We start from the raw sequence: 21,891 nt of genomic DNA on the forward strand, positions 1-21,891 counted from the left end.
GTAAAAATGAATAGAATTTATCTTCCCATAACACTAAATTTTGTTAGAATTTGAGAATTAATAATAACTAAACTTTTTGAATAACAATGGATTTTAAAATATTTTAAACCAATAATCAATAATAATGGAATTTTAAAATTTTCAAAATTCACGAGAATTCAATTACCAATAATCATCGTATATATAGAGGGGGAGCAATGGGATTAATTGAAATGAAGGTAAGCATATTTAAACGATACTCTATCAATGTCAGTCCCGGCTTTATGGATGTGCGGGCAGATCATTTTTGTGTGCTTTTTCGATTTTAGTTAGTAAAAAAGGTCTAAATGTGTTTCTTTCTTACTAGGTCAGATCATTTAATTTTTTTTTGGTATATACTATACTCATAAATGTTTTTAAGAAAGCATGACTGTAATTATACTTATTTACTTTTTCTAGCTCAGGTCTTGTTAATATCAATAAGAACATGTGTTCGTCAAAAAGAAAACATGTGTTTGTAAATAAAGAAATCCACCAATACTATACATGCGTTGGTCACTCTATAAATCATAACAATTTATTCTTTCTTTTAATTATGGAACACACACCATGAAAGAGTGGAAATACACATCCAAACGCGAAAGAACAAATAAAAGAAACACAACGACAACGCTTTAATTCATTAAACATAATCGCATCAAGGTTGAGACAGGAACGTTGCGTCCGCGTTCTGGTCGCTGCAGTAAAGACAAGGGTGTTGCTGAAACCCTAGTCTCTCAAGCACTTCTCTAGCCATGATCACTAGTTCCTTGTTCCTCAAGACACCTCCGTTTTCCTTCAGCACCGTCTGAATCGCGTTGCTAAACGCTCCATACGCCTTCCCACCGCCACTTACGACGTCAGCAGATGTTTCATCCGCCTGACACCCGCTCAACAGTATCCCGGAGTCAACGTGCTTTTCACGCGCCTTCATATTCTCCAAAAGATACATCAAGTCCATAGCTGGTAGCCGGAACTTTAGACCAGCGTCGCCACCAAAGAGCTCGAGTAGGTGTGTACCGACGTCTGAAGTTGAGATTCCGGTGAGAGAACTCAAGTGGTCGAGGACTTCCTTGTAGGGTAAGGCACGTGATGTTATCGTTGTCGCCGTTGTCTCTATGGCCGGAGATCTAACTCCAGAGAAGGGTCCGATTTGTTCTTTCTCCTTGTCAATGAGGCCACCACTATGGCAAGAATCTGAGATCATGGTAAAGCTCGTTCCCTCAGGTAGTTGATTGACCAGTTCTCTGAAGTCAACATCTGTGATGAGATTGAAATCACAAGGGACTATAGCTTCGTCCTTTTTAAAAGGACGAGCAGGTTTAACCGAAGGAATCCGAGTTCCATGGCCACTATAGTGGAAAAACAAGACGTTTTCAGACCCGGTTTGAGCTTTATCCACCATCCTACGTAAAGCAGCCTTGATGTTGGCTCCGGTAGGCTTTAGCTTTGAGTCAGGCTCATCCGTTAGCACCTCCATGTCTTCTTGTTTGAATCCGAAACGGGTTAAAAGAGTTTCTTTCATGGCTAAAACATCGTTGACGCAGCCGTGAAGCTCGTTCTTTGTGTTAGGATAGTTGCAGCCGACGAGAACGGCTAGTCTTCTCTTGACAGCTCCTTGTGGATCCATGCGTCTCTAGCTATATGAATTCTTTAGGGTTTAAAACAACTTTATAGGCAAACAAAATATTTTTTGTTGTTTATTAGCTTTTCATTTGAAGTGTTGTTCCGTTGGAGCTAATTTGTGTATTTATGATTGAGGTTTCTTGAAGTGAAGGTCAAGTTAGATAGTATATTAATTTGTTGTTTGCTTTAAAGCAATAATCTGTACCATAAACCAAACTTTTGAGATGGTCATAACTCATAAGTAATCTATTAGTGGTAGGAGTTTAAACATTTATACTAAAAGTTGAGTGAACTCTAAGGATGTTAGTTAACTTGGAACTATATCGAAATTGAAAGAAAAAAAGAGGTCGTTTTCTCATAGATTTATACCCAAACCATCTAGTTATCCAAGGCAAGAAACAAGTTATGTTTTATATTTAGATATATTGTATGTTATCTGATTAATGTATAACGTAGATAATAGTTGAAAAATAAAATTGACAATTGACCAACCTATCTTGGCTTAATCCTAAAGGACCGACCATACCACTTAACTGCGTCGTGCACGCAACGGCAAAGTCTTCTTGAGACGAACCACGTATGATTTTAGCTACATCTTCTTCAATTCACGTACAAGCATAAACCCATTAATTATTTGATAAAAAACCCATTAATTCATATTTTACTAACATTGCTATTGTTTATTTCATAAACATGCATGAATACACATGTTAAAAAAAATCAGAGCAACGTTTACAAGAGAAGTACACAAACCAATATAATTGAGCAAAACGGGTTCTAAATCAAGAACGAATTACTTAAGCTTAGTTTAGAATTGCCATTGTTGCACAACACCTTTTGAGCGACGCTATCCTCAAACCTAACGCTCTTAAGCGGCTGAACCAAACGCTTATCGCCACTAACTATAACCGCTTTCTCACAACGACAGCCTAGTAAGCACGTCGTTTTCCTCTTATCGCAAACGCTAAACGCCAGCGGCGACTGTGACAAACTGATTCTTGAGAAGTTATTCGCCTTTGTCTCGGCGGTTGTAACGCTCCACGTAACACTTGCTTCGCTCGGCTCGTAACCATTCTCAGTCGCAGTGTCTATCGTGTTCCTGACGAGATCAGCTGCGTGTGGGGCACACGGACGAGCTACGTGTTGAGTAGAGAAGCTCTCTATCTCGAAGAGGTCGGAGCTAGCATCGCTCGCGGCTTCTTCTTCTGTAACAACTGCGTTAGGACTCGTCAGACTCAAAACCGGTTTAACCGGATGCAGGGCCTGTTCAATCTCAACCGGAATTTTGTGGTTTTCTATGGTTGGTGTTGGTTCGTTCAAAGTCGGGAAACTAAAACTGCTAAATGAAGGGACCGTCGAAGATATAGTCTGGTGGTTATGATGAGCGATTCGGTTAGAGACGGTTCGGTCAGAACCGGTTAGAGACGGTTCGGTCAGAACCGGTTCTTGATTCCGCGATTCTAGGTTTGGTTTCTTGGACCTGAACCGACTTGGAGCTAGAACAAGGACATGTCCTGCGTCTGAAAAACCATCTGGATCCTTTCTTGCTGCTTCCACGTCCATCTCGGTCCGATCCTTGCCGGTTACTGTTGGAGAGCAAACCGGTTTGACTGTTCCAGCTAGCTTCAGACGATGCCGTGTGTCTTACGGGAAAAGAAGACACTTTCGGAGATGAAACAGAAGAGAATCTTGGATCACTATCGTTTCCTCCGCTTTCGCTAAAGTAACTTCGAGCTTCGAATATGCTTAGCTCAGTATCTTCTTGCTGCTTTTGTTGTTCGTTATTGTTATCTGGCTTGATGTATGAAGAGAAGGAGACATCGATGTCGTTTGATCGACTTTGAATGATCTTGACGTAAGGATCAAGAGCGTAACGCTTGGTCGCGACGACTGTTACTGTAGTTTCCTCCATTGGAAGTAGCTTTGTTTTTGTTTTCAAAGTTAGTTCAGTGTCCTCTATGTGAAGTCGCTCTCAAACTCTCTGGCTATGTGAGTATATATACACACTTGAGACTTGAGACTTGAGTGATGAGACATAAGCAAATATTAATATGGTTTAGAGTTAATACTTTCTAACTAGAATTTTTTTTTTGTTAAACCATCTACTTTGGAGCTTCATATTTGTCATTTTCTATAAAATAAGTCCACATTAAAAAAAAACTTTCCCAAAATAGACGTTTCCGTATCAAAGTCGTGATCTACAAGATTGAAAATAAACATAAACTTTTTCGTATATCTTTCCGTATAAACATAAAGTTTTGTTGCACCCTATCTCCAAGTTTTGAAACGTGATGGTTTCTTTGGGCCATGGTCGTACTCGTACCATGTGGCTTCTCCATTATTATGTTCTTGGTACACGATGCTTCTAAGCGACACGACAAAGATAAGCCTAAAGAAGGTGACAAATCTCTATAGTGATTACTTCCTATATTCGACAAGAGACAGATCAAAAGAGAAGATGGATAAGAATTATCATTGTAATACTAATAATATTGGGTCCATTCTTTTACGATTGACATATGCTCCGAACATTATTAGGGTTCATAGGCTGTCAATTGTGTGGTGTTTTCTACTTTAGCTTCATCGTTTTCAATGTAAAAATGCTTTTATTATTATATATATATAATAGAGCAGAACTGTCTAAACTATGATTGACCTTTGCCCAAATTAATTTATATTGAAAATTTTGATTGACGATTCGCAGAATAACTGAAGTCTTGTATTTATCAATATATTAAAATCTTGAATAATTATTTACCATTCATTTGAAATTACATAACTGCAGTAGGTAACTCTAAAACCTTGTAATTTGCTTCTTCTTTTAAAATATTAAATACTCATTCACTGATGTGTATTCGTTCATTACCACTCATTTTATCATCAATCAAATTCATATATATAATGTTTTTTTTTCAAAGTCATTACCCACTAATTAAGAACGTTTTCTTATCAATATCCGCTACTATATTTACATTTGTAATTAAAGTGTATGTCCTATATAAGAAGTGGCTAAGTATAATTTCTTATGTATACCTAATTTTATTATTCTTCCAATAATAGAGGGCTCTTGCAAGAGGTATTACTTATTTTAGTCATATCCCAATTTAAACCATTTAAAAGAGGACTATCACATATTAAATAGAAACTGAGCTCGATGACAATTCTCAACCTTTGAATTATTCATGTTTTTTAGACGACCTCCATCATTTGCCGAAATAAATTCCTATATAAGAGATGTAAGAAGGAAGAATATTTAAACAAAAGTCCTTTTTTTTTAAAAAAAGGAAGAATATTTAATACTGAAGAATAAAACAAAAGATCTAATTAAAGATCTGTTAAAAAAACAAAAAAAAACAAAAAAATACCAAAAAACAAACAAAAAAAAACACAAAAAAAACCAAAAAAAGACAAAAGATGAACAACATTATCCTTTTTGTGTCATGTCTTGCTCTTGCTTCTTCAGCTCTAGCAGCTGGTAAATTCGCAATATGCTCATCGCCTTGAACGTCATATAATTGTTACCATTTTGGATCAAACAAACTGATAGGAAATTTAGCCGATGATTTTAAACCGTATAATAAGTTGACAATCTAATGGTTGTATTAATCTCTGGAGCATTTTGTATGGAATATTTCATTAATGCAAGACTTTATGAATAATGTTGACGTTTGTTTCTGCCTCATCCTTTTTGCAGATGAGACAGAGACTGAGTTTCATTACGTAACAGGCGCATACGCTGATCCCTCTAAATGGAGCAGTGTCAAACAAGAATGGAAAATTTGTGGGGTGGGGAAGAGGCAGTCACCAGTCAATCTTTCTCCAAAAGTAGCTCGACTAGTTCACAATTCTACGGCGCTTATTCAGACATATTACAAACCAGTAGAAGCCACTCTTAAGAACCGTGGATACGACATGGCGGTAATTATTATTCAACTGTAAAAGAAACCCTAGAATACGTTTTTCTTTTATTTTAGTAATTAGTCCTCATGCAAGACCGATACGTTGTGTGCATCAGGTGTCATGGCAAGAAGACGCAGGGAAGCTCGTTATCAATAATACCGACTACAAGTTGATTCAAAGCCACTGGCACGCACCTTCAGAGCATTTCCTCAATGGAAAAAGGTAAGAGAAAGGAAAAGAAAAGATTGACATTCCTAACATTTACATACATTAATTCAAAGTAATAATATCAAGCCTGGATTTGTTTTAAGGTTGGCCATGGAACTTCACATGGTACATAAAAGTGCAGATGGACACTTAGCAGTTATTGGAGTTCTCTTAAGAGAAGGTGAACCGAATCCTTTCATTTCACGGGTAAATTATTTACTATGTATCTACGATAACCCTTGTTTTCTTTTTACCCAAAACTCTCAAGCTTATTATTGGGTTTTGCATGTGTTGGTTAAACACATTATGATAGATAAAGGACAAGATCAATTCCATAGCTGACATCCTACAAGGAGAGGCAAGCATAGGAAAGATAGATCCAAGAGAGTTCGGATGGGATCTTACAAAATTCTATGAATATAGAGGATCGCTCACCACTCCTCCTTGCACGGAAGATGTCATCTGGACCATCGTCAACAAGGTAGTACTCTTTTTTTTGTTGATAAAATGTGAATTTCATTACTTGAAAAGTAACGTACAGTTTGATACAAGGTAGTAACTCTAGCAAACATTATATCCAATAAATCTATAAAATTAATTGACTTAAACTTTGAGTTGCTATCTAAATGCAGGTGGGGACTGTTTCACGTCAACAAATTGATATATTAGTCGATGCTCGTCGCGCTGTAAGAATATAAAACACTCTCACATAAACATCTACGACAAATTTGAACTTTGTCTTTTTTCATATATGCATAACTGATTAAACATGTTTTGTTGATCATTAGGGTTATGAGACAAATGCAAGACCGGCTCAACCGCTGTACAAACGTATGGTTTATCTAAATGACCAGTCCACCATATCAGCTAGCGCACTAAGTTAGTCTAACAGGCCAAGACAACTCCGAGAGTCTTGATTTCCAAACAAGGAATTTCAGAACGTGAAGTTGAGCTCCGTTACTAATTTTATTTTACAATATATAAATATACTTTTGATTATCTATGTATAGTATTATTTTATTTTCTTATACTGTATGTATTACAAAAAAAGATGTAATACTCAACCATATATAATATGAGTTGTTTGATTCTTTTCTTATAACACAGTATCTTTACATTGCACATTTGTTTCAAACTATATATGGAATTCAAGTCAACCGGAGAAGAGCCTTGTAAGTTGTAACAAAAGCAAATAACCAACATACAACAACAAACTGAAAATGTGTAAACGGGTTATGACACCTCATGCGATGAGGAAGGGGAGGACAATGAGCATGAAGGCCACATTCTCTCTAACCTATTTACTGTCTACTATATTATTCCGGTTGCTTAGCTCCGCTCTTGATAAGATAAGATAAGACGTACATCTTATCGTTAGTTCGCGCGCGTATCACAAGACCCCACTCTGGACACATATGAGGCGACACTTGTTGGAAAGATCAGAAGATCACAGGGAGTCTGATAAAACTCTGTTGTTGTTGTTTAAATCTACCAACTTTTCTTTAGTACAATAGGCATTGAAGTCACTTTCACAATGTTACATAAACTCCTATGAAGTTATTCAATAATGTTATATTATGTTCTGCATAAAGTAATACGTAAAATGTTACATAGAAAAAAAAACATGATGTACTAATTATAGTAGACCTTCCTTTATCCAATTGACGTGTATAAGATAACATCATCAGCACATGTATTCAAGTTTTGACACGTTAGAGATTTGATAATATGTACCATGATATCACATGTTCTCATTGTATGATTATTATGGGCTTCAAATTAAAGCCCACATGTCTAAGCCAGCCCAAGTCTCTGAATCTCGGCGGCAAAATTCATTTTTCCACGTAACTAAATATTACTATTTTACTTATATCTGTAAATATTTATTTTAACTTTCCGACAAGAAAAGTACTTCTAGGGTTCTTATCTTAACACAGCGAGAGCGAGGGTGAAAAGAAAAAAAAAAACACAAAGGCGACAAAAAAAAAAAAGAAACAGAGTTACACTTGATGGGGCTTCTTCTTCGTCAGAGAGCTCCTTATCTTCGTCTCTATTCACGTCTCATGGCTTCTCGTCCTCGTCTCTTCTCTAACCCACTCTCTCCATCTCTCCACCGTCACAGCTCATCTCTCTCCTCGCCTCTGTTCTCCTCCCTAACTCCCAGGTCCCTTTGCTTCTCCGAGTAGTTGCTTGCTCAATACTCTGTTCTCAATGCTGATAAAAATGCAAACTTTATTGAATTTGGCTTTGGGTTACTGATAAAAATGCAAACTTTATTGAATTTGGCTTTGTGTTACTGATAAAAATAAGTCTATGTCTTTGTAGACTTAGTGTGCTTTAAAGTAATATCAATGTGTTATTATTGCTTAAGTGAATGTTCTTCAACCTTGGTCTGATTTCTAGTAATGTTTTATTACTCAATTGGTTGTTTAATTTAGTTTTTTCTTTAAAATTTTCAGGGTAAATGTTCAATTAACGAAGGTTTTGAGTCAAGGGCTGATACAAAGGAATGCAATTTCAACGAGGTCATTTATGTCATCAACCATATCCACCGAGGCTTTCCAAGAGAGCGCCACATCTAAGGGTTACAGCTCCGAGCAAATCCAAGTAAGCTTTATATAACTATCCTTCTCTTTATTTATTTGTTTAGCTGAATAGTTTGTTGCTTTAATTGTTCAAAATTATTCTTTTTAAGTTAAGTATTGTTAAACATTAGGTGCTAGAAGGGTTAGACCCTGTCAGAAAACGACCAGGGATGTATATAGGAAGCACTGGAACTCGTGGTCTGCACCATCTGGTAAAATGTTTTCTCCCATTTTAGTTCCTATTGGCTGTTGGTGTCATCTGTTTAAATGTAATCTCTTCTACTAGGTTTATGAGATACTAGATAACGCAATTGATGAGGCTCAAGCTGGTTATGCTTCAAAGGTTGATGTTATTCTACATGCGGATGGTTCAGTTAGTATTATGGACGATGGGCGTGGGGTATGTGATATGTTGTTACACCTTCTAATACTATTATTTTTAACCTTGAATATAAAGACCAGCCTTTTGTTTTCTTACAGAACAAACTCATAATGTAATCTCGTTTTTTTCATTGTGCAGATACCCACTGATCTGCATCCGGTAACTAATAAATCTTCCCTGGAGACTGTGCTTACGGTATTGCTACTGTTTAAGATTAACTTTTGTATATTCATTTTATTTGGAGCTTCATTGCCATACTATTATTAACATCTCTTGAACTGTCTCAGTTTGTTCATTCCCTAGCGGCCTAGCCATTTAATTGCCATGTTTGTTATATATGCAGGTGTTACACGCAGGTGGCAAGTTTGGTGGGACAAGTAGTGGTTACAGTGTGTCTGGTGGGTTGCACGGTGTGGGGTTATCTGTTGTCAATGCTTTGTCTGAGGTCTCTTCTACTCTTTAGTCTTTTCTCACATGGTTTTTTTCATATTAGTCAGCTAACTTAGAAGCTTCCTCTATCTATTGATTTGCAGGCACTAGAGGTCACGGTTTGGAGAGATGGTGTGGAGCATAAGCAGAAGTATTCTCGTGGAAAGCCCATAACTATACTCACACGCAGTGAGCTGCCGCTAGAGTCAAAGGGGACCAAAGGGACAAGCATCAGGTTTTGGCCTGACAAAGAAGGTTTTCTCCTCTCTTCCACTACTTTTCCCTTTCCCCAAGTTTTTGATTTGATGATTAATTCTTTTCTCTATGGGATGAACTGTTTTTTTTCTTTTCAGTATTCACAACGGCTATTGAATTTGACCATAGCACTATTGCTGGAAGAATAAGGGAGCTTGCATTTCTGAATCCAAAGGTGAATAAGTCAACCATGACAGTTGCTCACTTTTTTGTAGATGCTGATGTTGTATGGATTCTTTTGTCTTAAGAAATTGCTCTTATCTCTGTGTTTGCAGGTTACCATTTCTCTTAAAAGGGAGGATGAAGATCCTGAGAAGAGCCAATGTACTGAATATTTCTACGCTGGTGGCTTAAAGGAATATGTTAGCTGGCTAAACATTGATAAGGTGAGAATTTACGTTTTATAGGTGTATGAAGCATAATAATTATTTAAGTAGGTTAACATTACTAGAATCTTGAAAAGGTTATGTGATACAGTTTGAGTAGTTGGTTGCTATTAAGGCCTCTATCTTAGCATGATTATGGACTATTTATTTACTCAAGTTATACAGTAGTGAACTCTTATACTTTTTTTTTTCTCTTATTATAATTAGTATATTACTTTGAAAAGATTAGCTGACGATTATTTTTGTTTAGAGTCCGATTCATGACGTGCTAGGCTTCAGGAAGGAGACTAACGGTGCCTCCATTGACGTTGCCCTGCAATGGTAATATTCTGTTACGAGATAGTCTACACCCACTTGCCTGTAAATTGGATCAATAAAAGTAGTTCATCTTGTGCTGAACACTACTGTGGTTTGTTTTACATAAGAAAGCTCATACTATATGACTATTCTAAAGTGATTTGTATCTTACAGACTGGCATATATTTTTTGTACCAGGTGCTCAGATGCGTATTCAGACACGATGCTGGGATACGCCAATAGCATTCGCACTATTGATGGTGGGACACACATCGAAGGTGTGAAAGCCTCACTAACAAGGACCCTTAATGCCCTTGCAAAAAAGTCAAAAACTGTAAAGGTAATGATACATCAGTAACCACTTTAACTTATTTAGCTTTTTTTTTTCTGGTTCAAATTATTTAGCTATTTCTATTTCTCTGTTTATGAGGTTTAGACCTATTTGGCCATTATCCTGTTGGTTGTGTTTTCAGGAGAAGGATATTAACTTAAGTGGGGAACATGTCAGAGAGGGATTGACCTGTATTGTCTCGGTCAAGATTCCTAATCCTGAGTTTGAAGGTCAAACAAAGGTACTTGGTGAACCCCATAATGATCGTCTCTTTAGCAATGATCTCTGGTCAAGTGGATGCAATTTTTCTCTAGTATAACTCGTCTCCTAATCTTCACTTCTCCTTGCAGACAAGATTAGGAAATCCAGAGGTGAGAAAAATTGTGGACCAATCAGTGCAGGAGTATCTCACGGAGTATCTGGAACTGCATCCAGATGTACTTGACAACATTGTTTCCAAATCCCTTAACGCTTACAAGGTATGCTTCTTCTGTTACTTGCTAACTTTCAACTAAATTATCTACCTCATTCTCACTATGTGCTCTTTATCTAGGCTGCTTTGGCTGCCAAGAGGGCAAGGGAGCTGGTTAGATCAAAAAGCGTTTTGAAGTCGTCATCACTTCCTGGGAAACTGGCTGATTGCTCATCATCAAATCCTGAAGAATCTGGTATGTATTGGCCCCATCATGAAAATATTGTTTGTATAATTGATGAAGCTCAACATGACAGATAATTTATGATCTTCTTACGTTCAAAGTAAAAGTTAAAAAAGGAACTGTATGCTTTAATTATGTTAACATCTGTAAGCCATGCTTCTTCAGTTTAGTGACATATCTTTTCAATGTCTCTAGAGATTTTCATCGTTGAAGGAGATTCTGCTGGTGGCAGTGCAAAGCAGGGCCGTGACAGACGTTTTCAGGTAACCACACTTCTACCTCTATTTAAATGTGTAACTCTGCAAGAAGGGTGAAGAAGGGCATCCATTTTTATACATTGGTCAAAGTTAAATTTAAATGAACTTTGGCAGCAATGTTTATAACACAGATTTTGGATATATATATATATATGCAGGCAATACTTCCATTGAGAGGTAAAATTCTGAACATTGAAAGAAAGGATGAAGCGGCCATGTATAAGAATGAAGAGATTCAGAATCTTATTCTTGGCCTTGGACTTGGAGTAAAGGTGATATAATAATAATAATCCCTTTTCTGTCTCTTGGTTATTTTTTCCACTGTCCTCTCTTTGTGGAAAACTCAATGGGATAAATAATTGGTTACAGGGAGAAGATTTCAAGATGGAGAATCTGCGGTACCACAAGATTATCATCTTAACAGATGCAGATGTTGATGGTGCACATATCCGCACACTTCTGTTAACCTTTTTCTTCAGATATCAGGTAAAACCAGATTATGATTAAGCAAACAATGTCCCTTAGATAGTTGGTGGAGCTACTCTAGTTAAACTGAATATATCTTTCTGACAGAGAGCCTTGTTTGACGCCGGTTGCATCTATGTTGGAGTTCCACCCCTTTTCAAGGTAATATATACTTTATGATCTTCAGCATATTGTTGTGATTGAGATTTTAGGAACTTCTAACCAAAGAAAAAATTGTTTTTGTCATTGAAAATGACTACAGGTTGAGAGGGGGAAACAAGCGCACTATTGCTATGATGATGCAGATCTCAAAAAGATTACCTCTAACTTCCCTGCAAATGCATCTTACACCATTCAAAGGTTCAAAGGTAAATAAATGTTTAAACAAAAAAAAAAACGTTTAAGAGCTTTGAGATATAGATGCGTTTGGTTTTCAATGTAGTTTAGGCTGTCTCTAGTACATGGCGAATTTTAGAGTTCACTTGCTGATATGATAATGTTTCTTGCTTTTGAAGGTCTGGGAGAGATGATGCCTGAGCAGCTTTGGGAAACAACAATGAATCCAGAAACAAGGATTCTGAAGCAACTAGTTGTCGATGACATAGCAGAAGCTAACATGACATTCTCCTCTCTTATGGGTGCTCGGGTAAGGCTACTAACTCCCGAACTTGGTTGATTCTTTTGAGTGAAAAAACTGATGACATATTCACAAACTTGGATCTGTTTTTTTGATCTCAGGTCGATGCCCGGAAAGAACTCATTAAAAATGCAGCAACCAGGATCAATCTGCAGCATCTCGACATATAATCAGAGATTTTATTCATCTGATAAAGGGCATTAGAAGTTGTCAGAGACATCATATTTTGTAGTTGTTCAAAAAAAAAAAAAAAAAAAAAAAGACATCATATTTGTAGTGACTTTGTCTTTAGAAGAGTTTTTTTTTTTTTATTAATCGATTAATGCAAAAATACAAGAAGATAGAAAACTTTTCCACAAGGACATCGATCTCACCAGCAGAAACGCTTCATGTCTTAAGAACACACAGAAACATAATCCAACGGATGAGAGATGAGAAACATCGCTCCATGAATCAATTTCCATACATGCTCACAAATTTACACATCACATGAGTTCTTAGTTCTTACACACACCACATGAGTTTTCACAAGTACTGCTTTCACTCAAGTTTGTCACTATTCATTTAATTTATCATCATTTTTGAAATACACTCTTGTTTTATAATATGGAAGCTTTGCCTATAAATAAATGCATCATCTCCACATAACCAAGTCACACAGCAAAAAAACACAGAGATCAGTTTCCTTCTCCTTTCTATCTATCACTCTCTATCTCTCAAGTCTTATATTGTATATTTTCTTCAGCTACTAAAAACAATGAGCAATAAGAGATGAATGTGATATAACCAGAAAAAATTTGAAGGTTTTGTTGGTCCGATGGCTATGATTTTGTATAGATAAAAAAAGCTCGATTGCACTTCTTCAAATATTTTTATCTATACGAACTTATTGCGATGTGAACCCACCAGTCCACTGGTTTGTACTGACACTTGAACCTTTACACGTAAAATGTCATTCAGGACTCAAGAGCATTATGACCAAATACAATTAGAAACCTAACGTCCTCCTCACACACTAGAAATCTCGCACATCCTAGTTTCTGAAGATGGATATAGCAAGAGAGTAATGAGTTGTTGAAACCAGATAAGAACTAAGAAATCGCATTTTATTTGCCCTAATTTCATGAATCATAAAAGAAAAAAACAATCAAATCCGAGAAAACGATAAACACTAAACTCTTTTCCTCACATTTATTTTTACATCCTATTCTTAGTCCGGTAGAATTAGAAACAGAGCTATATTCATTCAACAAATAGGCAGTTGAGCGAAATAGCTAACCTTCCACAATAGAATATATGCCAATTAAGAAGTAAAAAAAAACACACTTGAAAAAAAATGAAGTGGATTAAAGAAGTCACTCACTGCATGTCACTCTCATTATCTAAAGCTAGGTTCTTAAAAGATTCTGGCCTTGCTCAACTCGTCTTTTACGTCGCACTTGAGTTGCTTACAATGCACATTGATGTCCCCATACCCATGAAAGCCCATTAGACGAAGAGATTCTTTGATGTTACTTCTAATAGAACCAAGATCTGCACCAACAGGGATTGGGTAGTCATCTATGTTCCAGTAGACGTCTGTCATATCCCCCTTTAACAAAAACGGGTCCATTAACCATTAATATTTACTCCATCAGATGAAATATAACAAACAATTTCGGGTAATAGATGTAGAGAGATCTTACAGGAACGAAAATCGATGATCTTACCTTCGCCCATGGTTCCACGATGAGAATTGGAAACTTTCTCTCGCTAAGTTAGGGCTAGATCGTGCTTTGAATGTGTGAGAGCTAGAGGCTAGAGCCAATATATAGGTTGTATCAATTGGTTTGCTTTTGATTTTGGATACACTATAAACCGACTGGTTTTTAAAATATATTCATTTTTTATTTATTAGTAAATTAGTAAATCTAAGGGAAACTTCTAATGGATTATTATTTATTAAACACTCACGTGGACTTCTAATTCCAAATCAAAATAATGTAATGGATGGTTTGATCAGCTTAGAATAATATACTACTAAATATTTTTGGTTTTGTTCTTTTCTAGTATAAACACATTTATACAATAAGTAATTTAAATCACTTATTAATTTAAAAAACATTAAAATGGTTTGTTTAATAATATACCGTAACAAATATTTATTTTACCAAAAAAAATATTTATTTTTGGTAATTTTCATTTATTGCAGATGTTCATGTTTTTTTAACAAAATGAAATAACTAAAATCAACTTTATTAAAGCTATCATTCTCAGAAGCACAATCATAATTACTTCTTTTCAAAAAGTTACATAAAAGTTTATTTATTTTAAATTATAGTTTAATATGTAGTAACTTTATTTTAAATTATAAGTTAATATGTAGTATATGGAGTACCCAATCAGACGACAGCAATAAAATGTCGTAGTCGTACCTTGTCCCGTTTTACTAGCCAGTCTCTACGCACGGGAGCATTCTAAACTTTTTTTTTCCCTTGCACCAAACTGTAACTTTGAAACCTATTTGTAGAAAATTATGTCTTTTAAGTGTTTGTTGTGTTTTTGTCATAATAAAGAAGTTCATCAACGAGAATTCATTTGACATCTATACTATTAAAAGGGAAGGAGTCCTAAAAAATCTACTTAAACAAGGTTGTTGGACCATTTCATTAGACTTAAATATTTATTTAGTTTTACTTTATATTTCTCTAACTATATAAATACTTTACATAATTTAAATAAACTCATTTATTATTTTCTCATAATCTATTATATAATTACTCTAACAATAAATTTTCATGAATATATAACAGATTATTCAAACATGTTTACACATGACGTGAGATTACCGCATATAGTTCCATTAATAGTATAAAATTTTTAAATGGTTTAGTTATGTTTAATAGGTATATAATTTCTATTTTAAAATTTAAATACCCATTTAGTTCTTAATTCGGTTTCTATTTTTCGGTTTCAAATATATAGGATATGCTCGGTTATTTATGAAATTTAGCTTAATTTTAAGTTTTTTTGCCAGTTTGATAAGGTTCAGTGCACTCGGGTAAATGTACCAAAAACTATACATTATCTTATATAAAAATTATATAAGAAACATTTATTTAACTTTAAAAATAAATCCGCGCTTTCTAAGCGCGGATCAAAATCTAGTATTTGTTAAAACATACTAATAACTCTTTCGCCCTAAATAAGCTTCAAATTTGACCCAAAATCAAAATTTCCATTAACCAAGTGATTTGCTAAAAGAACCTAAAAAATCGTCCTATAGCATTTGCTAACTTCTTTTTTTTCTTAGTTCAAAGTCAACTTTTCCATTAACCAAATGATTCTTATACAGTCAAATTGTGACCACAATGTGACCCAAGGATAAAGTATAGTATCACCTAAGAACACTCATTTGGTTCCTACATTACCATAACAATCATCCGATCACTTTAACCACAATGAAAAAAAAAATTCATCTTACCATAAGGGTGAAAATGAATTGTCTCTTAAAACCACATTATTACAGGGACATGACATATAACCAGGAGACTAAGACCTAAGCAAGGACATGCTAACTTCTTTTGTTTCTCTTCTGCTCTAAGCAAGAGCATGACATGTTTTTATCATCAAAAGCGCAGAACATACTCCTCCATCTATTTGCCACCATCCTGCCATTCAGGGGTTTTTAGTTTGCTCATGTCCAGAGTCATAGGTTCCAAGAGAAAATTGCGATACATGGCAAGCTTCTCAGGTGTTTTCTTCAGTCTTATCCTTTTTGGGACACGGTTCTTCAGAGCTTCCCCAGCCTGATCCTCCATCTATTTGCCCTCCTGGCCATTCAAAGCTTGTAGGATCCATGCGACAAGTGCCATGCGTGGCAAGCTTGTCAGGTGTCTCTTCTTCTTCGGTATCGGCTTCATTTTCTTTGGGAAATAGGCTTTCAAGTTTGTACATGAGTGTAAAAGGATCCCAGCGATAGACGGGTGATTCTTGTTCGGCAGAGCTTTGTCCTGCATCTATTAGCATGTCATCAGTCCGAGGTGGCCAGAATGGACTGTCTTCATCTTCAGAGCTGTCGCTTGTTTGATCACCAAAAGGGCAGAGAAGACTGTAATCCATCTCACTCACAATCGGAGGTGTTTCTTCTTCGGCCGCCGCAGCATCGGGTCCTTGATAGATTTGGATTTTTACTTCATCAAAAAAGTATGCGCCTCTATCTATAAGCAATCCAGGCCATTCAGGGGTTTCTGGTTTGTTGATGTCCAGAGCGGGAGTGACTAAGAGAACATAGTAACGCATGTTACCCAATCGTTGAAGCATATCTCTGTAGTAGACGTCGTCATCTTTGAACTGGTCTGAGAATAGGACCAAACTAGCTTCATAACTCGTGGTCATCTTGGGAGAGTCCCTCATCCATAAATTAATGTCATTTATCATTCTGATACGTCTAGAGGCGTTATCCCCTGGAAAATAATATAAAAATGTATACACTATTATCAATGGAAGGGAGATAGATATAAAGAAAAAGAGAGGGGGAAATGATCACCTCCAGGAAGAAAGTAGATTCTGGAAGCCCACGTCTTGTCACCACCCAGCCAAGACCCTTTCTTGTCGGCATCATCATCAAGATAGGCCCAGATTGTAATGTTATCACTAAACTCCCTTTCAACAAGAGCTGATGAGATAGAGTGGTAGATCTCATCAGGGGTGGAAGAAGGAGGGAAAGGGCAATCCACGGCGTCCCAGAAGACGGCTGTCCTAGGCCCTTTCACGGTTGGGATACGCTCTGAGCCATACATACATGCAATAAAGAGAGGATAAATAAAATACCATTTATAATAAATTTTCAAAGATAGAAAAAATCTAAAAACAATTTGGGGTCTTACCGGAGAAATCTACCGTCTTGGAGACATCTTCTTTGATCTCTATATACTTTTCTAGAGAGCTATCAAACTCATCCATATAACCTTGTAAAGGGTTGTATCTAGGCTTTCCTCCACCTAAAAGTCGTGCATATTTAAGCAGAGAGTCAACACTAAAGAGACATTCTTCATCAGGCGGCGGTGGCTTTACTAGAAGAACATTGTGACGCCTCAATTTCAAACACTGCAGAACCCTGAGTAACTCCCTTTGTGGTTTTGCGATTACAAAAAAATTCACTGGTCCTGGTCCAAGGTATAATGCGTGACGAATCATATGCAAAGTGATATCCGGCACTTTGTAAACACAACCCGAATAAGACCGACCTAATAAACAAGAGAGAAACAACTCCGATTACATAATAATAATTAAAATAGAAAAGACAAGCAAAAGACAAGAGTGTTGTTGTGAGGAGCTTACATGTGGGTAAGGATGGGCGGATTATATCGGCCGATTTTTTGTCGTAGTTGTGTTGCTCAGAGTACAATCTCACGTCCATAAAACCGAGACGAAAACCCATTAGATCAAGAGCTTTTGAGATATCACCAAAAACAGGACCAAGATCATCTGTAGTATCAACAGGGATTGGGTAATCATCCATGTTCCAGAACACCAGTGTCTGCTTCACTGCAGACAAGGCATAAACGAAAAATTAAAAACCATTAGTTTGCTATAATCGATCAATTGAAATCTAACAAAACAATTTACGGGTAAGAGATGGAGAGAGATCTTACACGACTCAAAATCGATGGTCTCGTCTTCGCCCATGGTTCGGTTCTACGGAGAGATGGGTATGAGAATTGAAGACTTTTTCTTGCTAAGTTAGGGTTTGTTGTGAAGGAACAACAAAGTCGAATTAAATTTTAAAAAAAGTTAGAAAAAAAAACCTAAGAATGCAAAACGCTGTTTCAAAACTCTGAATAAAATAAACAAATATCTGTTTAGAATTTGTATATGGATAATGTGAATGAATAATTTACAATCCATTGCACCCATATTTATAATAGTTTCAAAACTCTGATTTCCTTTTCTATTTAAGAAAATATCCTTAATTCATAACTGATGAGAGAGGGCATTTTTTTAGCCCTTTGGATCTCAAATAAAAAGGAAAATATCAAGGGTGTTGCACACATATTCAACCAACGGATCTGTGCATTTTTTTCCTTTTTTTTTTGGAAACCCTAAAATGTTTTGAAATCCCTGTCCAAACATGCATATTCGTAATCCTCCTCATTATCAGAATCTATATCAATGATTTGCTAAAAGAACCAAAAAAATATTCCTATAGGATTTGCTAACTTCTTTTTTTTTATTGGCTCAAAGTCAACATTAACCAAATGATTCTTATACAGTCAAATTGTGACCACATTGCCTCACTAGAAGCTTTAACCACAATGTGACCGAAGGATGAAGAAACATCTTAAGGGTGAAAATGAATCGTCTCTTAAACGACATTATTACAGAGACATGACATATAACCAGGAGACTAAGACCTAAGCAAGGACATGCTAACTTCTTTTGTTTCTCTTCTGCTCTAAGCAAGACATGTTTTTATCATCAAATGGGCAAGAACATACTCCTCCACCTATTTGCCACCATCCGGTCCATTCAGGGCTTTCTAGTTTGTTCATGTCCAGAGTCATAGGTTCCAAGAGAAAATTGCGATACATGGCAAGCTTCTCAGGTGTTTTCTTCAGCCTTATGCCTTTTGGGACAAGGTTCTTCAGAGCTTCCCCAGCCTGATCCTCCATCTATTTGCCGTCCTGGCCATTCAAAGCTTGTAGGATCCAAGCGACAAGTGCCATGCGTGGCAAGTTTCTCAGGTGTCTCTTCTTCCTCGGTATCGGCTTCATTCTCTTTGGGAAATAGGCTTTCAAGTTTGTACATGAGAGTAAAAGGGTCCCAGCGATAGACGGGTGTTTCTTGTTCGGCAGAGCTTTGTCCTCCATCTATTAGCATGTCATCAGTCCGAGGTGGCCAGAATGGACTGTCTTCATCTTCAGAGCTTTCGCTTGTTTGATCACCAAAAGGGCAGAGAAGACTGTAATCCATGTCACTCATAATCGGAGGTGTTTCTTCTTCGGCCGCCGCATCATCGGGTCCTTGATAGATTTGGCTTTTTACTTGATCAAAAAAGTATGCGCCTCTATCTATAAGCAATCCAGGCCATTCAGGGGTTTCTGGTTTGTTGATGTCAAGAGCCGGAGTGACTAAGAGAACATAGTAACGCATGTTACCCAATCGTTGAAGCATATCTCTGTAGTAGACGTCGTCATCTTTGAACTGGTCTGAGAATAGGACCAAACTAGCTTCATAACTCGTGGACATGTGCGGAGAGTCCCTCATCCATAAATGAATGTCATTTATCATTCTGATACGTCTAGAGGCTTTATCCCCTGGAAATTAATATAAATATTTGTACATTATTATCAATGGAAGGGAGATAGATATAAAGAAAAAAGAGGAGGAAATGATTACCTCCGGGAAGAAAGTAGATTCTGGAAGCCCACGTCTTGTCACCACCCAGCCATGACCCTTTCTTGTTGTCATCATCATCAAGATAGGCCCAGATTGTAATGTTATCACTAAACTCCCTTTCAACAAGAGCTGATGAGATAGAGTAGTAGATCGCATCAGGAGAGGAAGAAGGAGGGAAAGGGCAATCCACGGCGTCCCAGAAGACGGCTGTCCTAGGCCCTTTGACGGTTGGGATACGCTCTGAGCCATACATACATGCAATAAAGAGAGGATAAATAAATTACCATTTATAATAAATTTTCAAAGATAGAAAAAATCTAAAAACAATTTGGGGTCTTACCGGAGAAATCTACCGTCTTGGAGACATCTTCTTTGATCTCTATATACTTTTCTAGAGAGCTATCAAACTCATCCATATAACCTTGTAAAGGGTTGTATCTAGGCTTTCCTCCACCTAAAAGTCGTGCATATTTAAGCAGAGAGTCAACACTAAAGAGACATTCTTCATCAGGCGGCGGTGGCTTTACTAGAAGAACATTGTGACGCCTCAATTTCAAACACTGCAGAACCCTGAGTAACTCCCTTTGTGGTTTTGCGATTACAAAAAAATTCACTGGTCCTGGTCCAATATATGATGCGTGAAGAATCATATGCAAAGTGATATCCGGCACTTTGTAAACACAACCCGAATAAGACCGACCTAATAAACAAGAGAGAAACAACTCCGATTACATAATAATAATTAAAATAGAAAAGACAAGCAAAAGACAAGAGTGTTGTTGTGAGGAGCTTACATGTGGGTAAGGATGGGCGGATTATATCGGCCGATTTTTTGTCGTAGTTGTGTTGCTCAGAGTACAATAACACGTCCATAAAACCGAGACGAAAACCCATGAGATAAAGAGCTTTTGAGATATCACCAAAAACAGGACCAAGATCATCTGTAGTATCAACAGGGATTGGGTAATCATCCATGTTCCAGAACACCAGTGTCTGCTTCACTACGGAAAATTAAAAAAAAAAAGAACCATTATTTTGCTATAATCGATCAGATGAAGTCTAACAAACAATTTCGGAAAGAGATGGAGAGAGATCTTACAGGACTCAAAATCGATGGTCTCGTCTTCGCCCATGGTTCTACGGAGATTGCGATGAGAATTGGAGACTTTAAGCTAAGTTAGGGTTTTTTGTGAATGAACAACAAAGTTATATTAACTTTGAAAAAAAATCGAAAGAAACTTAATAAAGCAAAAAGCTATTGAAACAAATATCTGTTTAGAATCTGTATATGGATTATGTGAATGAATAATTTACAGTCCATTGCATTCCATATTTATAATAGTTCGAAAACTAGGATTTCCTTTTCTATTTAAGAAAATATCCTTAATTCATTAAGGATGAGAGAGGGCATGTTTAAATGTTTTTAGCCCTTTGGATCTCTTTTTTTTTTTTTGAATTTTCCTTTTATTTCTTCCCTTTGGATCTCAAATAAAAAGGAAAATATCAAGGGTGTTGACACATATTCAACCAACGGATCTGTGTATTCTTTTCCTTTTTTTTTGGAAAACATTAAAAAATTTTAAAATCCCTGTCCAAACATCAATATTATTAATTTAGGATCATTTTTACTATACTTTGGGTAATGGACTTCCCTGTCCAACTGTCTGCCCGATTGTCTAACCGTAAGTAACATTTACTCCTCTCAACTGAATAATACAAAACGCGGAGGACCCATTTCTCTGACGATAGTTTTAGTATTGACAAGAACTGAATAATTATTCCTTCATTTTATCAAGTATTTGATACATTTAGCCATTTTGAGATTACATATTTACATTAAATTTTACATTCGTTCACTATAATTAAATATTGATTTTTTTTTCAATTTCATGAAATACACATTATTTGACTAATTTACTAAATTAAAAAAAAAATACCCTTTCAAAAGGCTAGTCAGAATCTAGTGCATTCCTAATCCTCCTCATTATCAGAATCTATATCATTGCTTCTAGGCGTTCATCCACCTAAAAGTTGTGCATTATCAAGCAGAGATTCTACACAAAACCTTACACAATTGTGA

The 21,891-nt window shown here is 36.4% G+C and overlaps 5 protein-coding genes, 1 long non-coding RNA gene and 1 pseudogene across 6 annotated transcripts; 2 read left to right on the forward strand and 5 right to left on the reverse strand.

Annotated features, from left to right (window-relative positions):
- Positions 1-542: 542 nt before the first annotated feature.
- Positions 543-1,766, reverse strand: LOC106425231 (metacaspase-9-like). The gene has a single exon (XM_013865949.3). It carries the CDS (start codon positions 1,646-1,648, stop codon positions 677-679), a length of 972 nt encoding a protein of 323 aa, XP_013721403.1. The 5' UTR covers positions 1,649-1,766; the 3' UTR covers positions 543-676.
- Positions 1,767-2,421: 655 nt separating this feature from the next.
- LOC106425267 lies at positions 2,422-4,684 on the reverse strand (annotated as a pseudogene).
- Positions 4,685-4,904: 220 nt separating this feature from the next.
- LOC106425302 (alpha carbonic anhydrase 3-like) lies at positions 4,905-6,850 on the forward strand. Its single transcript, XM_013866033.3, has 7 exons — positions 4,905-5,119; positions 5,339-5,562; positions 5,660-5,766; positions 5,856-5,958; positions 6,065-6,232; positions 6,384-6,437; positions 6,540-6,850. The coding sequence occupies exons 1-7, from the start codon at positions 5,059-5,061 to the stop codon at positions 6,633-6,635; spliced, it is 813 nt and encodes a 270-aa protein (XP_013721487.2). The 5' UTR covers positions 4,905-5,058; the 3' UTR covers positions 6,636-6,850.
- An 808-nt stretch (positions 6,851-7,658) lies between these two features.
- Positions 7,659-12,774, forward strand: LOC106425334 (DNA gyrase subunit B, mitochondrial). The gene is made up of 21 exons (XM_013866072.3): positions 7,659-7,915; positions 8,211-8,358; positions 8,468-8,548; positions 8,623-8,736; positions 8,857-8,913; positions 9,062-9,163; positions 9,252-9,402; positions 9,501-9,577; positions 9,678-9,788; positions 10,039-10,109; positions 10,284-10,425; positions 10,559-10,657; positions 10,767-10,895; positions 10,970-11,084; positions 11,268-11,335; positions 11,488-11,601; positions 11,699-11,815; positions 11,903-11,956; positions 12,057-12,162; positions 12,310-12,440; positions 12,533-12,774. Exons 1-21 carry the CDS (start codon positions 7,761-7,763, stop codon positions 12,599-12,601), a joined length of 2,211 nt encoding a protein of 736 aa, XP_013721526.1. The 5' UTR covers positions 7,659-7,760; the 3' UTR covers positions 12,602-12,774.
- An 881-nt stretch (positions 12,775-13,655) lies between these two features.
- Positions 13,656-14,915, reverse strand: LOC125582057. Its single transcript, XR_007319901.1, has 2 exons — positions 14,141-14,915; positions 13,656-14,022 (listed from the first exon to the last, which is right to left on the reverse strand). It is a non-coding gene; the product is annotated as an uncharacterized LOC125582057 (long non-coding RNA).
- An 869-nt stretch (positions 14,916-15,784) lies between these two features.
- LOC106425265 lies at positions 15,785-18,465 on the reverse strand. Its single transcript, XM_013865986.3, has 5 exons — positions 18,068-18,465; positions 17,754-17,960; positions 17,300-17,659; positions 16,960-17,199; positions 15,785-16,876 (listed from the first exon to the last, which is right to left on the reverse strand). The coding sequence occupies exons 1-5, from the start codon at positions 18,099-18,101 to the stop codon at positions 16,161-16,163; spliced, it is 1,557 nt and encodes a 518-aa protein (XP_013721440.3). The 5' UTR covers positions 18,102-18,465; the 3' UTR covers positions 15,785-16,160.
- A 189-nt stretch (positions 18,466-18,654) lies between these two features.
- LOC106423978 lies at positions 18,655-21,064 on the reverse strand. The gene is made up of 5 exons (XM_013864721.3): positions 20,911-21,064; positions 20,606-20,812; positions 20,152-20,511; positions 19,812-20,051; positions 18,655-19,729 (listed from the first exon to the last, which is right to left on the reverse strand). Exons 1-5 carry the CDS (start codon positions 20,942-20,944, stop codon positions 19,014-19,016), a joined length of 1,557 nt encoding a protein of 518 aa, XP_013720175.2. The 5' UTR covers positions 20,945-21,064; the 3' UTR covers positions 18,655-19,013.
- Positions 21,065-21,891: the final 827 nt, after the last annotated feature.

This window comes from Brassica napus, chromosome C2 (genome assembly GCF_020379485.1).
Source record: "Brassica napus cultivar Da-Ae chromosome C2, Da-Ae, whole genome shotgun sequence".
NCBI lineage: Eukaryota > Viridiplantae > Streptophyta > Magnoliopsida > Brassicales > Brassicaceae > Brassica > Brassica napus.